Here is a 15,712-nt window from a genome sequence, read left to right on the forward strand (position 1 = left end):
CGCGGTAGCTACACCTGCAACTTTTAATGGAGAAATTTCCTGCAGGTTGTTGTGTACTTTTTCCCTTTTGCTTTCTCTTTTTTTTTTTTCGTCCACAACGCACAAAAGTGGGATTGGGTTTTGTGGTGATGACACCACCCCAGTACTTTAGCGGAACATGTTGGGCGTATGAAAACTAAAGCTGAAGGGAAAGTATCTCATGTGATGCCAGTCGTGCCAACGTGAGTCGGAGACCAACGTCTCCACGCTACTTGGAGAGACTGAGAATCACTGGCGTACCATACCTGCAAAGCGTCGGGGTGTGCGCTAGTGTTTTATCGGTATGATCGCATGCTGCAGGATGCGACAGTGTATTTCTGCCACCTGTGTCGGGTGCGTGCTCCCCACAGTCCTGGTTAGTGGGGCGAGCAGCTACGATGTTAAGTGAAAAAAAATTTTAATTGATGGCGGAAAAATGGCCCGATGCTGTCTGTTACTGTTACGTTGCACGACATCCGGCCATTTTTCCGCCATCGCGGCTAGCCGTGTGAATACATGGTTCCGCTCACATTTACTAACCCCGAGCAGAGGTGCTTGCTGCCACACGGCTTCAGCTTGCAGGAGATGGGTGGTGTATTATAATTGTTGTATCCGAAGCACTGAGAGCTGTGCAATGCGAACCTTGTTGGTTGATATTTACACTTGTTGATGGGATTTTCATGCGCGAACCTTCTCCTCATTCGGATGAAATTTTCTTTCTTTGAGTCGTGTGGACACGTCTTAACAGTCTTTCGTTGCAAGTCTACCCAGCTCTTTCTTTCCTTTTGTCGTTGTTTACCTGCGATTCAAAAAGAATGTGTACCTGAAGAAAAATTATCATGTAATCATTTCATCGAGTGTGTGGTGTGTTATCCCCAAGGCTTGTTGCTTGACGTCGCCGCTACCCAGTTGGCACATCGCCCTCCCTTCGTATCACGCCTCACTAACAGGGTCAAGTGGGTGTGTTTTGGTTATGTTTGTTTCGAACTGTGAGGACACAATTCCACTCGATTAGAGGCGTTTGTGGAGGTCAACTGTTGGTGCTGTCGTCCACTCACCAGATGTACTTCGGTGGAGTCACTCACTCAGGCGGTAATTACGCTAAATCTGTATTTGTTTCTTGTTTTGACCCATCGCGGAGAAATGCCGGTTTGGGGGGAGGGGAGAGGGGCAACACGTGAAGTGCCCCTCGAAGGAGGTCGGTGGGAAAAACAGAGTGAATGGGAAAAGGGCGGTTGGAAAAGCTCCCCCGAGTGGAACGCCGGTTATGAATGGTGGGAGCAGGTGTATGGACTCGGTTGCTAAAAGAAGCCAGGGGAAAGGTTTGCCGCAAGGAGTGGATCTCTCAAAGAAGGAAAGGATACACGCTGGTGCCGAAGAAGAGAGCTCCGTTTAGGGAACAAAAAGGAACAAAGTGGATGTGCAGCGTCCACTCTCTCCGTGGCCTTCCGTTTGTTGAAATTAGTGGGGTATTGGTGGGCATTGCCGACACGTACGGTACATTTCAACTGCTGATTTCACCTTCACTGAGACAGTTGCCACCTACAGTGCTGACGGTGGGGCCAGTTGAGACACCAACACCGACATTGGGAACACCTGTGTGAACTCTAATTTCCCCCCTGTTGTCGATCCCACAGTTGGTATCAAGGAAAATAATATATTCGTTCTCGTGGGAAGGTGTAGCTCTTCCAGTAAGCATTGGACATGGAAACATTACGGTGAAAACTGGGATATACTCATGTACAATGGTACTGAAAAAGGAAGCAGGATCTGGTATGCCAGTCGTAACCGTAAAGTGGAACAGACTCCAAAAATTGAAATATCTTTTACCAGCGCTGCTTCCCCTTGGAGATAAATCTCCATTACGGTTCCTCGGTGGTGCAGGAAGCGCGGCCAGCACATCAAGTGATCCGCTTGCCTTCCCCACTTACGCGAAGAACACACGGAGGCATACAGCTGCAGAGATGTTGTATTAGGTTGGTGATGGCAAAATGTGGCCCCTTGCCGTAGGTGAGACGCCCGTTGGTGTGATGGGGACTTTTGTTTCTCGGTGAAATTAGATTTCTTAATGGTAGGACCTGCCCGAGATACCGCACGATGCTCGAGTCGAAAGGCGTTGGTGCAACGTGGAATGAGCTGCTTGGAACTGTGCCCAGCGCGGTTGGCAACTCACCAAACCATAGACGACCCGGAAACACCGAGAGGACCATCATATTAAAGGTTGAAGACGTTCTCGTGATCTTCTTTACTCGGCCGAAAACACGAGGGGGACTCCGGCGGCGTGATCGCACCCGCCCATGGCCAGCGAATGGCAGTCGGACATATACCTCGCGACATTGAATAAATTCCTTATATTTCTTTCTTCTATGTGAACGGCCGATCGCCCACCTGCTCGTATGAACAAAACTGCCACAGAAGTTCTCACCATTTGCCTTGCACGCCCTGTGGGCAAATTCGAGGTTGTCAAGTCTACGGTGAGGTTATGGAACTAACAAGATAAACTGCTGTGCGGTACGTGGCCTTCCGTGACGGAATCCCTGCGCCGCCTGCGCCGTCAGTTTGCTCGGAGGCCCCCCTGGTGTAAGAGTGTGGATTGATGATCTTGACACTGTTGTATAGTTGCCAGCCGTTATTGTGGGGAAAGGAAAAGCAGTTTCAAGCGAGCGAACCGTCACATGGCGAGCGCGGCAGTGATGTTGCACGTGCACGCCCTCATCCTTAGCCAAAGGTGTTTTTTTTCGCGCTGCTTCCGTTTCGGGAAACCTCACGAGGGCTGCAGCTCGAGATTTTTATTTGGCATACTTCGATGATTTCCCATAACCTTTGCACACCAATTTGGTAAATACGGGAGGTACGGGGGGCGAGCCACACACACACACACACACATCAACCATAGCTTTTAAAGGAGTAGGTGTAAACGATACATCAACAGAATTTTTGTTTTGCTTGGGAAATGCCACTTTAGGGGATGGGGAACAATTTATGGTCGATGATGAGGCTTCCCGGGCATTTTGGAAAAGAAGGATGGAATTGCTCAGGGTCTGGTGGTTAAAGTTTTGCAATGGGAGTGTGCCGAGTCCCTTCCCACAACTTTTTCCTCACTCGAGTGAGTGGCCCGACTTTTACGTGTCGTCTCCCGGTTGTTTCGGTGGCGATGCTTCTGAATGTTTTCAGTCAAATGAACAGGAAGAAGGAGCCGTGCCCCTCAGTAGGAAAGGTGGCGTACGGTGGATCATTTCGCACAGCATTGGAGGGCTTCGGATGTGTGTGTGTGTGTGTGGGAAATTCTTCCCATACTGCAGGGATAAAAAAGGGTTTCCCGGATTCTATCCTCTTGTCTGTGTTTCCCGATGTCGCGGCAGACCCCTTTTAGGCTGCTACCGTGGGTTTTACATGCAGTAGGGCTTTGCTGAGAGAAGGTGCGCGGGTAGGTCAAAAGAAAAAGACACAAACCGTAGGGAAAAGTGATCATTTCGCCAGCGTCTGAAAAGAAAATCCCCACTTTACCAATTTTTCTAACGGCGAGGGGCTTCACCACGAATAATTTTATAAGCGCAAGTTCGTGCGTCGCCGGTGTCAGGGGAAGTGGGCTTCATCAGGGCAAACGGCAGTGACACCAACATTCGCTCGCTCCTGTACAAAAAGAAAATGAATAGGGTGCAAAAGGTAATAAATCAAAAGAAAAAAAAAAGGAAAAAGGCGAAAAGGAAAAAAAACGAAACGTCTTAACTAAGTTGGTGTACAAGACACGAAATTTTATATCGTCCCTTCAATAAGGAGCGGACTTCATGTTGAACGCCCAGGCACACACAATCTCCCCGTCAGTTGTGGTGGGAAGCGACTAGAGAGGACGCGGTGTGCCAAACTTTCTCGTCACCACTGGACCCCGTAGTGCTGTAACTGTATTTTCGTGTGTGCAGAGGGGAGGATCATATTCTGCCGCGTCGGTACGACACATGGCGCCGCATTTTGTTAGTGTCAGAAGGACACGCCCTTCGTGGCAGTAGCCGCGGATGGCGGACGGTTTTCTTTTTTCTCCCCCCCCCCTGCACATCTCTACCCCTCATGCGCAAACCTTTCCATCGTTAATTTGCCGTCATGGTGCAACATTCCCCCAATCGTTACGGGCGGTCGTTCTAATACACAACGTAGTCCCAATCTTAACCCTTTTCCGGTTCCAACATTTTGATGCAATATTTTTTTCCGCATGGAGTAATGACCCTTTCCTCGCAGCACCATGCATTTCCGTTACACAGTTCCCATGTTTCCACGCAGTCGCAGTGTGTGCGACCACCGCTTCTGAGTTCTCTGTTTAACAAACAATATAATGCACATGCCCACCGAGTAAAACACCCCGCAACCAGCCAAAAGGGGGAAAAAAAGACGTCCGCTACTCGATTCCCGCTTCTTCACCGCACTCACCTTTACGAGCGCAGCATTGTACGGAACGTACACGGCACTCACCATCCTCGATGGCGTTTGCGGCGTCTCTGGAGCTGGCTCCGGTTGCAATAACCCTTTTTTTTTTCATGTCACCCACGTTCTTCGCTATGTTAGCTGTGAAACCAGCGGACGAGGTATTCGGGATAACTTCGCGTACCGGGTGACGGCACCGACAATTCCCACTGACCTGCCGCGGGCCCGCTGCCTCTCACCATCGCGCATCGCTGCACAACAAAGAGGTCGGTGTCAGGCCCCGCTGACGGTACGCAACATGTTTCCATTTCGTCCTCATCACTCACCACAGCCCCCAGTGCGACGCGGAACGCGATTGCCCACGTGGCCCACGGGTTGTCATCGTTGCGTGTTTGTTTTTTGGCCTCCATCCACGGCGGAACAAATGCAAACCGGCATTTTTCTTCCTTAGTCCCCTCGAGACATATTTGCCATGCCTCCTCCTCGTCCTTGCAGTTGTACCACAAGAATCGTTCGTTGACCTCACAATCGTCGCTGCACGGTAAGAAGTGAGGTTGCTCTCTCAACGCCACCGGCACTGAAAAAGAACTACACCCGCGCGCCAGCACCAGTTGCTGGCGATATTTCCAATATGTTTCCCACAAGTAAATGTTACGGTTGAGAAACACCGCGGTGCCCTGAGGTGATCGGTGCATGAGAACGCGGTTGTCTGGAAACAACGAGACAGGCCCCATGTTTTTTTGCGCTGTCCAATACGGCGGGTAGGAAACCTCCTTGGTAAAGAGGTATTGACGTTCGTCACAATCATAGTTTACTTTGATAAGGCGCCGTACGAAGCCTCTTGCATCCAGCAGACTCCAACGAGGCTCCAGTTTACCCGTCAAACGGTCAGCGACTTCCAGAAACACATTAAACATTTCCCTTATCTGTTGCTCGGCCTGGCCGCATCCAGTCACCACACCTGAAGAGGCCCTGTCGTCACTAGCGTTGCGATGGGGAGAAGATTTGGTCTGCGGCAGGGTACCACGAAGGTATGGGAGTACTTCAGCGTGTAGAGTCACTCCAAAGTCAGCAGCGTCATCCTGAGCGGTTTTCGTCCCGTATTTGTGCACCTTCAGGGAGTTTGAAAAAAATCCGAGCGTCGTATTTCCAAAGTCATCATGTGTGAAGTTGGACATGCAGATATCGCCATGGGTTACCTGGCACGAGTGAATGTCAATAATAGCCTGCAAGGCGCCGTGGAGCCATCGAACCCCGTGTTGTTTGATTCTTTTTAAGATGTCCTGGGGTGAGCTAAATCGCACTTGTGTTCCGCCCCGGGGTAGATGAAAATATATTTGATTTGTGTGCTCATCACCGAATACTTCAATTGCAGAGGTCACGCGACAGGACGCGCACGTCTCCTGAAGTCGCAGCTCACGTTCCATGAGGGTTTTGAATACCTTGGTTGTTTGTACCGAAGACTCATTTTCATATTTTGGGAATGTATACCGCTTGAGCCAGCATGGTGTAACGGTGCCGCTGATGGGATCCACATACTCAGCGCACAACAGGGCAAACTCGATTTCGTTGATCTCTTTTCCATCTTTTAACACCATCCCCTGATAGGTTGCAGGTTTGTGGGGCTCCAATACATTTCGAGGCTCAACCACAACGTGCTTGTAACTCACTAAGGTACGTTCACGCTCGTATTTTACATAGCGCCGAATTTCACATTTTTGGTGCGCGCAACGGGCGCAGGAGGAAGGCAGCAATTTGAAGAACCCAATATTTTCTGGCAGGTGCACACTGTAGATATTGTATAACTCGCACGTGGCGGCGTCTACCTCCGTAAACACTTGGTGAAAAAGCAAACTTTCCTTTGTGTCCCCTTCACGTTGTTCGCTCGACTTCAATTTTTCCTTCTTAGTGGTAGATTTGGAGGTTCGCCCCTCTACTTCATGCGTTGCGTGCCGCAGTGACGCAACACTCTTCATTTTGCTGTCCCGCGCTCTGTAATATTCCTTGCACGTTTCCCGTAGTCGCTGGTGCGTATCAACGGCGTGTGCTCCCGAAAGCGCAAACCCCGCAATAAGCCCGATGATTTTCACCTCATCCGCGAATTCCACCGTCCTCTCATCTTCTGTTTCATCAGATTCTTCCAACGAATCGCTGTCGCCGGTGCAGAGTGCTTGTATCGCGGTCTGTATGTCAAACAGCGTACTGAGTGTCTGTCCCGTCCCCGCCACCACTGTTACATCAGCAGTGGCACCGGTGTGCTGCTTGAAAAAGCTGTGGGCGAGGCTTTGTGCGGTTTTCCACAACTCAAATGCCTCGATCAACTTGCCGGTCACGTGCTTTGGAAAGCAAGTTGCGACAATTGTCCTCCTTAGATCCTCACGCTTTGCCACCGCCTCACATTTTGTGCACCACCGGAAATCATAGCAGGAACGCTCGACGGGTAAAACGGTCGTTGCGGTATCCCTCGCAGCGACTTCATCCGCGATGTGAACAAATACATGCATTCTGATGAACATGTGCACGTTGACCTTGAGCCGCGACCATCCCTCATAATCCCTGTGCAGCTGTTTCAACCACGAAAACGGAACTGCCTCGGTTGTGAGTTGGTAACAACGCTGAATAGCGGCTAGTACTACACAGATGCTGTGCTGCGTCGTCGAAGCTTTCGTTTCCGAAACTGCGTATTCCTCATCAGCGATACTTTCATCCGGCTCGTCCACGCTAAGTTCCTCCAGTTCGCTCAACTCCAGTGGGGTCCCCGCTTCTAACGCCAAGAATCCACTGTCACACAGCTCTTGGGCTTCTTGTGAAGAGTTCTTTCCAGTACGAAACAGCGATTGCAGGAAGCTCACAACGGCATTCTTCTTTCGTTTTCGGGGGCGCCGCGCACCATCTGTGTGGATTGCTTCCTCATTTTCTTGACACAAACGCCGGCAATCCTCATGCCAGCCCTGGCAGAAGGCGTAGACCTCAAAGTCATGGTTCAGCACACCCGTCAACTCACCGCTCCCGCCTCTGTCGGGGTGGTGCACGAGCAAAAGTGCTCTGTAAACCTTTCTGCACTCATTGCGTTCGTTTACAAAACCCCACTTCCGCTGCAGCTGAACTATCGCAAAATGCTGGAAGGATATAGGCATCAACGCAATATTAGCCGAGGCACGGTACTCGCTAATATCCGTGAGACCCTCCCACCCGCATGCCACTCGGTAATCTCTGTAGTGTTGGACGATACGGCATGTCTCAAAGGAGAGCAGGCAATGCTGTGGTTCGAGTAGTTCCTCGAAGCGCCTCCGGGCCCCCTGTTCGTTACGGGGGTACCCGTACTGTCTCCTAAGCTTAATTTTAAGAATTAGACGATCAACATGCCGAGTGAGTAGCGTTACAACGCAGAAGTTTAAAGCAACAGAAAGCACTGTAGTTGCAATAACTTGCCCAACCACTGGAATGGAACCCAACCCGATCAGCGATCCAATGGCGTATCCAATCGCCAAGCCAGTGGCTGCGGTTCCAACCTCCTTGCCAATGCGCAACGCCAAATCCGTACGATCCATTGGCAATCCCAATACGTTAAGCGCCCCACGCCGGTAGTCGCTGACAGCGCGGAATGACTCGTATGCAGCGACCGCTGCCGCCGCTATCGGGTTGGCCACAGTTGCCGAAAAGACAAGGTTGGTTGTGATGCTCACACCCGTGCGAGCAGCACCATCAACAATATCTCCCCTCTTCAAAGCAAGAACCGACTCGTGGGAGTTTGTTGGGGAAACGGTGTGATCCGATGCATTCTGAGGTGTAAGCGACAGTTGAATGTTTTCCTGCGTCGGGTCCTCCTCTCGTCGTTTTGATTCATCATCATCAACAATAATAAACTCACTGGCATCTTCCTTATCCGTCATTTTTTTCCTCGGCCCACCCTTATGATCCCAACCACGGATAACTTTAAAGCTTCTTCTTTCCCTTTGGAGGCCCTTCCCGAGGGCAGCGGTGAGGCAGACGACGTATGGGGGAATCGGATATTAAAAAAACGGGAAGAGGAAAATGACGACGCTCGGTTGAACAATGGGATGATACTTCACACCATAAATTTTTGCAATCTTCAAAAACCTCTCCGATATTCATCACGTATTTCTTTGCCTTCACACAAAAGCGGCGTACCGAGCACTCGAGTGTTCCACATGTATCTGAACTTTTGACTAAGTGGTAGCCCCAATTTATTGAGGAGCCAAACGATAGAACCCGTGAGGTAAAATTGAGCAAAAAAAAAACAATGGAAAATGAAGCTGCGCCGTGAAACCGGCAGTCCCTGCTGCTGGCGGGGGCCCACACCACCTCCTGCGGCAACGCACGTGATACAAATAACGGAAGGAAGGAGGGGGGATGGAAAGATGTAACAACGCAAAAAAAAAAAAAGAAAAAAAAAGCATATGTAAAAATAAAAAAAACTCGTTTTGCGCAGAATAAAATCATCCCACTGCAAAAACCACGTGCCAATTAGAGCGGTACGTGAAGTTTAAGTTTGGCTGCCCACCATACATGATATAACACACCAAGAGGGGTGCCAACAGGAAACCCATGGGGACTGCAACAATAATTATGCTAAGGGAAAGCACCACCACCAGCACCTCCGTTTCACTTCCAGTAAGAGTGGTAGTTGTCTTGCATCGTTTTTTTTAATTATGGTTAATATTGCCTTTTTGCATCGATGGGAAGTAGAAGAGGGGGGGGGGGAAGTCGCCAATGCTATTGCAACTTTTCCGGGCGATATCGCACAGTTGCGGTCAGCAAATACGAATACTAAACTGAAGGGACGTCCGTGCGCCGCGAGTACCTTCCACTGACTTCTTCCTGCAATTAATACCAAACGACTAACAGTACATCGGAAAAAGGGAGCTGGGAAAGGTACCGAGGACAGCGCGGATGGTTTCCCTTATGCAAACAGAGGACACATTAAGGAGCACATCGCTCTCAACGATCAAAAACACTTGCTGAGAGAAATGTTCCCCAATCCGTCGCATGAGCTGAATTACGAAGACAAGTAAACGTATAAATATAAATATATAATATCCCAAAACACGACTTCCATATTGAAACAAACCCTGCTAACGCTACGCTTTGTCTACCTTTTAACATCCCCTTCGGCACTAATTGCATCGGGAAGTGTTGTTTACCGCACAACGTCACTCACTGGAACACGCGCACAGGAAGGCGGAGCATGCTGGAAAGGGATTAATTATGAAACCACAACAACCCTACCAGGCAAGGAGGAGGACGGGGAAAATACACTGGTAAGTGATGCAAAGCGCATTGTAAGAATCACACACGCTATTGCAATAAACAAAAAAGGAGCTGCGTACCACCTGTAATGTTCCAATTAACCCCATGCACGTTTCGTAAATAGATGTGTTGCGCCAGCCGAGAGGCTGTGAATCTGACCACGAATTCGAGCACGTACAGATTACGCCTTCTTTGCCTTTCTGTTTTTGTAACACTGACAGCAAAGCGCAACGGATATGGCACCTACAAAGATAAGCAGAAGAAATGTCGCAAGGAGGAAGCGAAACAACACTTGAAGCAAAGTGCAGTCCGGCCAAACCTGCCCCTGAACCGACTGCATCACGTATGTAACAAAGGGCGTGGGGTAGGTTGGGGGGTAGTGTCGGTCGGGAATGCCAGTACCACGTTCGTCACGTTCTTGGCGAAACATGGTTTCACATTCTTGTTGTTTAGCTAATGTGGCATCCTCAATCCACCCATACTCGTTTGCCTTTGCTTTGTATAGTTGACAACCCGACTTATGTGTAAGGGCACTAAGCGGCAGCGTTAGGTGCAGGGCCACTGCTCCATTTTCAGGAATGCTGTGAATTAGAATGGAAGCGTTCACATCCCTCTCGAATTGCTCTCGACGTTCCTCGTGCGCCCTTGTCTCTGACAACTCAAACCGAGCCTTTGAATTCGCTGTTAACTTCAACACACCGAAGTTACGCTCAACATAAACCCCAACCCGTCGTCTGCTCGGAAACAGAGACGTGAGGATTGTTGGCAGCGCAACGAAACTAGCCGTGCTATGCGTGAACCCAGAACTTGTGGCCTCTATAATGGGATATCCAAGTGTCCTCATGGCGGCTTTTCGGGTGTCCATCCCGATTTCACCCAAGTGGACGTCACCACTCATAAAGATTACCCGATCAGTCCGGAACTGCCGCAGTAGTGCAAAGAGTCGGTCACGGGATCGGGGGAAGGCAGCCCAGCTTTCCGACACCTTCTCGTCTAACATAATTTGCACACCATTTGCTACCACCGTAAGAGCACAACGCTCACGACCGGTCGCTGGGTTACGCCCCGCCACGTCGTCCCTAAGTCGCTCTTCCAGCCACTGCCACTGTGTTTCACCTAACATATTTCCACTCCGAGTAGCGTTGGATGGATCTCTGAAGTATCGCGCGTCCAGTAGCAGAAAACAAAAAGCGTTATCATAAAAATGTTTCATTACATTTACCGCAGCGGTTGCTGCGGTGTCACTGCCAGCCGTAGAACTTAACAATTCAACTGGAACGGCCTCAAAGTGGTAAACTCCTTGCCGCTTTCTCCTTGGATCAGTGCGAGGCACTCCCAGAAAGTCTAAATAGAACTGCTGCATCGCGTCCTTGTCGGAGAATTCTGCTCCCCCGTCATTCTTTCCCATGTCATGATCATCCCATACGCCGATGACGCGATGCTCCTCCCCTTCCCCTTCCACACGTTTGCCAACCTCTTCACTAGAAGATGGAATGTTAGTACGTTTTCGCTTAGCAACGCAAGTGTGGCGGAAAGCAACGTATTGCGGGGCGTTAGCTTGATGGACAAACTTGGCCTGTGCAGCCTTTAAGTCAAGTGGCGGTGGAGTTTTCCGGAGTATCACAGTTCTGTCCGCGTACACGGCGTCACCAGTCCATATCAGTGCATCTACCGGGCGCCGCGAAATGCATTGTCCCATTTGCTTGTCTACGGAGCCGCTGAGGCGTTGCTCAACCGTAGTGGCGATGACGTCCCAGTAGTTTTGATCACCGTCGTGTCGGTTACAACTGAGAAACACAGCCTGCCCCACGGTGTGGTTTATCCCATACACCTCAGCACCAATGCTTCTCCGCACCGTTGATTGAAGTGCCAACAGAATGAAGGCGATCAAAACCATTAAAACAACCGGTGCCGTTCTGTAAACGCCTCGCCTTAACATTCTTTTCTTCGGTCTACTTGACCCCTCTCCCGCGTTATTTATGACCGCTTAAACGTTGGAAAATCTCAAAAAAAAAAAAAAGACTCGATAAAAGACCCACCAGCATGCATTTGCACTGGCTTTATTCAGATGATATTCCCAGTAAACAAAAAGTTATGATAAAACTAGGACCGGGCAACTAAAACGTCACTAAATGGGCACGGAACTCAATTCACACTCAAACCAGGTCCATGTAGCGTCAAATTGTATCGACTTTATCAGCGCACGTCTGTGTGATCGGTGACACAATTGAAATCTACACAATCATGGTAATGCGTGTCACCTGCTTCAACCAAAGCCACTTCTCCCAATTCAACACCATCGTCGCTTCGGGTGGAAACAGGGGAGAAAAAGCGATTTCCATATGTGATAAATTGGTGTTTGTCCTTCACAGTTTTTTCGTCCCTCACCCCCCCCAAATAAAAAAACAACAATTTTTAACAGTGTGATCATGAAAAAACAAAAACACACTTGCGCTCGTCACTACATCATGCATGCCCGCACTGACTTCTTCTATCCCCCCTTTTTTTTTTCATTTCACACGTATATTTTTAAAGGGGTACGCGAGCATAGACAACTTTGCGTATGGTTATTTTGGTACGCTTTGGTGATGAGTGTGTTCAGATGATCGGCGCCCTCGCCCTACCTGCCATACATATACCATTGGTACTTATCCATACATGTATGTCTTTGCTTTTCTACGTATCATTTCGTTCGCACATGCCTTTGCAGAGATGTGAGGAAAAAGTGTTTGAAGTCAGGTGGGAATTGCTTGTGGTGAATCTTTCGGAGAAACACGCAAACAAATAACAGTGATGATAATTGTTCTAACATTCACATGGAAACATGTGGTTTAGCCAACGAAGAGGTGTGCGCGCTCGAGGGGCGCTGAAAATGTTCTCCAACCCAGTGCCCTGGCCCATGACGTCACATTGCCATCACCAAATTTTCTAGAAGGAATGCAATAGACAAAGAGCAACTAAAAAAAAAAAAGCAAACAAAAAAACAAAATATAAACACATTACGTTGTAGAGAAGACGAAATTAGCATTGTATTCGATTTTCGAAGTCTAATATATCTAGTGAGCCAATAGTGACATCTGTTTTTTCAGTGCCTTCCATTCTAGTTTCTCCTTCTCAAGAACAGTAACTGCATTCGTTGCCTCCTTGAGCTTCGTCTCTTGCCTCTTGACATTAATATCGTGCTCTTTGAGCCGCTTGGCGACATCCTCTTCCAACTCCTCGTACCGCCTGTGCATCCTTAGAGCATACCTTTCCATGGTTGCCACTTGCCTGCGGAGGCCGTCCAGTTCCGGATCGTTGGAGACTCGGGGGAGATATTCCCCCGTGAACCTCGCCGGATCTGTCGTTCTAGTTGCATTTGTTTCGACTGGGCTCAGTATTTCTTCACCATTCACCAAACGTGGCGATGCAAGTTCCTGCTTCTCAGTATCAGCTTCCACTCGCACCGACGTGCCGTCGCCCTTTTCATCTCCGCACTTCTTTTCACCTTCCAGCGGATCGGAGTGCCGATTCTCTGCAATCAATAAGTTACCGTTGAGCAACAGTCCATTGTTTTGAGATGTTTTGTTGTGCCTGCGCAGCCGACTCTGAAGCTCACTGCGCTCTTCAAGTGCACGTTGGATGGCAATTCGGAGTTCCGCCACCTCCGCTTCTGCTGCCTCTCCCATAGCTTGCAACATGCTGCGGCCGCTGCGTTGCATACTTCCCACTTCCTGTTTATATTCGTGTTCGATGCGGCTCAGAGTCCTTTCCTGCAACACCATCTGCTGTGTATATGTTTCTATGCACTCCACCTGCATGGCGAGTTCTACTTCACGATCACGAGCCATTCGGCTCATCTTGCGAATACTTTGGTGGAACACGGTGGCGGGGTGATCTAGGGCGTGCGACATGCTGCTTCGGAAAAAGCGGTAGATGCCGTTCGCATTGCGGCGTAATAAGTTGATGTTCTCCCATTCCTCAACCGATGGCGTACAGTCGCATTCCGTGTCGTTATTCAATTCCTCGTCTGACTGCGTGCGCGACTTTCCCAATGCCGTTTCCACATCACTGAGTTGCTGCAACAACATGTCCCGACGCCTCTGCTGGTGAAGGAGTTGCGTTTTCCTTTCGAAAAGCATGCCCTCGAGCATATCGAGGTGCTCGATGGAGTGTAAATAACTCCGCACGGCATCCGTCTCAGCGTTGACTTCCTTTACTCGTTCCAAAATCATTCCCTTTTTTCTATCTAAATCGTTGATCTGATCTTTCAGCTGGCTAAGGAGGGATTCCTTTTGCCTTTGCTCTACTTCCATGTCCTCCTCTCTCTGTTTTAAAGCTGCAAGCTTTTGTTGAGCAGCTTTAATTTTTCTTTCCAACTCATCGTCTTTCATTCTGTGTAGTGGAGCCGCAAGACTGAAACCCTAGTGCTCTCCGTCAACGGTACTTTTTAAAAAAAAAAAGAAATGTAATCTATAACCTGTTGGGGGCTGTTGCTGCTACGAGATGTTACATGAGTACATCAAATACAAACAAACATATACATAATAAAGCAGAAGAGATGGAGGAATACAAGACTTGAGACTTACGCATGCACCAAACAAGGTGCAAAAATAAATGACCTCTTTGAGAAGCGTAGAGATTCCTCACCACGGTTAACAACAAGGTGGGGAAGGGTGGGAAGGGGAGAGGAAGTAGTCGTTGGTGTCTGAGGAGGATGGGGAATAAATAACTGTATTATCTAATCACTCCTCTTCCGCCTCTTTATTTCCTCCTTTTCATGTAATATGTACATTTAATGTCCAAAAAAAAAAAAAGAAACACACACACACACACACACAAGGGCGAAGGCTAAGAAGGTTAGAGAAGTGTGGCTTTTATCTGCCTGCTTACATGCGGAAAACGAGGAGAGTTTAAGCGGGCACATCGCACCAGAAAAATCCAATGCATATCCCCTCGCTCTTATCTACTTGAACACTCTAATCGTAGATGAAATGTAACCTTTAAAAGCCAGTAAAGCTTCTCAACAAAGAACTGCTAGCACCAACTTTGTACCCGACAGCACTCTTCTTCTTTTTTTTTTTCCTCGCCTCATTCCTCAACTAATAAAACCTCATAACGCAACTCAGTTACTCTACGCATTTACACCATTTGCATTGGGGACAGCATCTCCACTCTCCACCTGCTGAATGACAATCAGGAGATATTTCGTGTCGGGTGCGACGAGTACTTCATGTTTTTTCGTCCGAACGCGAAGGAAGAGAAGTTCATTGTTGTTATCTATTTCAAGCACAGCATTTCGGGCTTTCATGGCTAAACTTTGGAACAATGCACTGTACTGCACTGCGAGGAGCCGTGAGTGCTCTTGAAACGTGTGACGAATGGGGATTCCATCCGTGTTGACGATGATTATACCCTGAACACCTGGATGGTTTGTAATTTGCTTCAGTAGTTCTTCAATGTCGCCGCTCCCGCCTCCAATTGCAGCCATTTTTGCTTAAGTGTATCCTTGTTCTTTTTTTTTTTCTCTCCACCCTTCCTTTAGGTTTCGTTTTCTTCTCGTAGACCCCGCTTGGGTCCCCTTTTCTTTTCTGTGATTGTATGATTTGCGCTTATGGTTGCGCCACCTCTCCAATTGAGTGTGGTGAACCTGCTGATGTCGAAGGAAGAATTAAGGCAAAGGTAACAAATCTGATATAGTTTTATAAGAAGGGCATTACTAAAGCGTACATATACGCAACATTTCCCTCTCCCTCGTAATTGACGGGTGACACACAAGTACGATATGTAGAAGTTAAACAAACAAATAAACACACACAGATAGACACACACCGTAAGGGGAGAGAGTATTATTTAATGGTGATTAAACCTCACTTTATCAGATGTAAACACACCACTTGCGGAACCTCACTGGGGTTCATGTAGAAGTGGCGCCTCTGTACACGCAATGAGGCATCGTACTCGCTTTTAATTCTCTTTCTTTTTTTTTCCTCACAGAAAAAAAAACTATATGCACACCATTTAATCC

The 15,712-nt window shown here is 48.6% G+C and overlaps 10 protein-coding genes across 10 annotated transcripts; 4 read left to right on the forward strand and 6 right to left on the reverse strand.

Annotated features, from left to right (window-relative positions):
- Positions 1–687: 687 nt before the first annotated feature.
- TbgDal_X15770 (hypothetical protein, unlikely) lies at positions 688–1,011 on the forward strand (the record flags this gene model as incomplete). Its single annotated transcript, XM_011780439.1, has 1 exon — positions 688–1,011. The coding sequence occupies one exon, from the start codon at positions 688–690 to the stop codon at positions 1,009–1,011; it is 324 nt and encodes a 107-aa protein (XP_011778741.1).
- Positions 1,012–1,289: 278 nt separating this feature from the next.
- TbgDal_X15780 (hypothetical protein, unlikely) lies at positions 1,290–1,622 on the forward strand (the record flags this gene model as incomplete). Its single annotated transcript, XM_011780440.1, has 1 exon — positions 1,290–1,622. One exon carries the CDS (start codon positions 1,290–1,292, stop codon positions 1,620–1,622), a length of 333 nt encoding a protein of 110 aa, XP_011778742.1.
- A 141-nt stretch (positions 1,623–1,763) lies between these two features.
- On the forward strand, positions 1,764–1,994 carry TbgDal_X15790 (hypothetical protein, unlikely; the record flags this gene model as incomplete). The annotated part of the gene is made up of 1 exon (XM_011780441.1): positions 1,764–1,994. One exon carries the CDS (start codon positions 1,764–1,766, stop codon positions 1,992–1,994), a length of 231 nt encoding a protein of 76 aa, XP_011778743.1.
- Positions 1,995–3,250: 1,256 nt separating this feature from the next.
- On the reverse strand, positions 3,251–3,490 carry TbgDal_X15800 (T. brucei spp.-specific protein; the record flags this gene model as incomplete). The annotated part of the gene is made up of 1 exon (XM_011780442.1): positions 3,251–3,490. One exon carries the CDS (start codon positions 3,488–3,490, stop codon positions 3,251–3,253), a length of 240 nt encoding a protein of 79 aa, XP_011778744.1.
- A 541-nt stretch (positions 3,491–4,031) lies between these two features.
- Positions 4,032–4,334, forward strand: TbgDal_X15810 (hypothetical protein, unlikely; the record flags this gene model as incomplete). The annotated part of the gene is made up of 1 exon (XM_011780443.1): positions 4,032–4,334. The coding sequence occupies one exon, from the start codon at positions 4,032–4,034 to the stop codon at positions 4,332–4,334; it is 303 nt and encodes a 100-aa protein (XP_011778745.1).
- Positions 4,335–4,571: 237 nt separating this feature from the next.
- On the reverse strand, positions 4,572–8,327 carry TbgDal_X15820 (hypothetical protein, conserved; the record flags this gene model as incomplete). The annotated part of the gene is made up of 1 exon (XM_011780444.1): positions 4,572–8,327. One exon carries the CDS (start codon positions 8,325–8,327, stop codon positions 4,572–4,574), a length of 3,756 nt encoding a protein of 1,251 aa, XP_011778746.1.
- A 43-nt stretch (positions 8,328–8,370) lies between these two features.
- On the reverse strand, positions 8,371–8,898 carry TbgDal_X15830 (T. brucei spp.-specific protein; the record flags this gene model as incomplete). The annotated part of the gene is made up of 1 exon (XM_011780445.1): positions 8,371–8,898. The coding sequence occupies one exon, from the start codon at positions 8,896–8,898 to the stop codon at positions 8,371–8,373; it is 528 nt and encodes a 175-aa protein (XP_011778747.1).
- Positions 8,899–9,886: 988 nt separating this feature from the next.
- TbgDal_X15840 (hypothetical protein, conserved) lies at positions 9,887–11,644 on the reverse strand (the record flags this gene model as incomplete). The annotated part of the gene is made up of 1 exon (XM_011780446.1): positions 9,887–11,644. One exon carries the CDS (start codon positions 11,642–11,644, stop codon positions 9,887–9,889), a length of 1,758 nt encoding a protein of 585 aa, XP_011778748.1.
- A 1,117-nt stretch (positions 11,645–12,761) lies between these two features.
- TbgDal_X15850 (hypothetical protein, conserved) lies at positions 12,762–14,078 on the reverse strand (the record flags this gene model as incomplete). Its single annotated transcript, XM_011780447.1, has 1 exon — positions 12,762–14,078. One exon carries the CDS (start codon positions 14,076–14,078, stop codon positions 12,762–12,764), a length of 1,317 nt encoding a protein of 438 aa, XP_011778749.1.
- Positions 14,079–14,818: 740 nt separating this feature from the next.
- Positions 14,819–15,175, reverse strand: TbgDal_X15860 (dynein light chain 2B, cytoplasmic, putative; the record flags this gene model as incomplete). Its single annotated transcript, XM_011780448.1, has 1 exon — positions 14,819–15,175. The coding sequence occupies one exon, from the start codon at positions 15,173–15,175 to the stop codon at positions 14,819–14,821; it is 357 nt and encodes a 118-aa protein (XP_011778750.1).
- Positions 15,176–15,712: the final 537 nt, after the last annotated feature.

This window comes from Trypanosoma brucei, chromosome 10 (genome assembly GCF_000210295.1).
Source record: "Trypanosoma brucei gambiense DAL972 chromosome 10, complete sequence".
Lineage (NCBI taxonomy): Eukaryota > Euglenozoa > Kinetoplastea > Trypanosomatida > Trypanosomatidae > Trypanosoma > Trypanosoma brucei.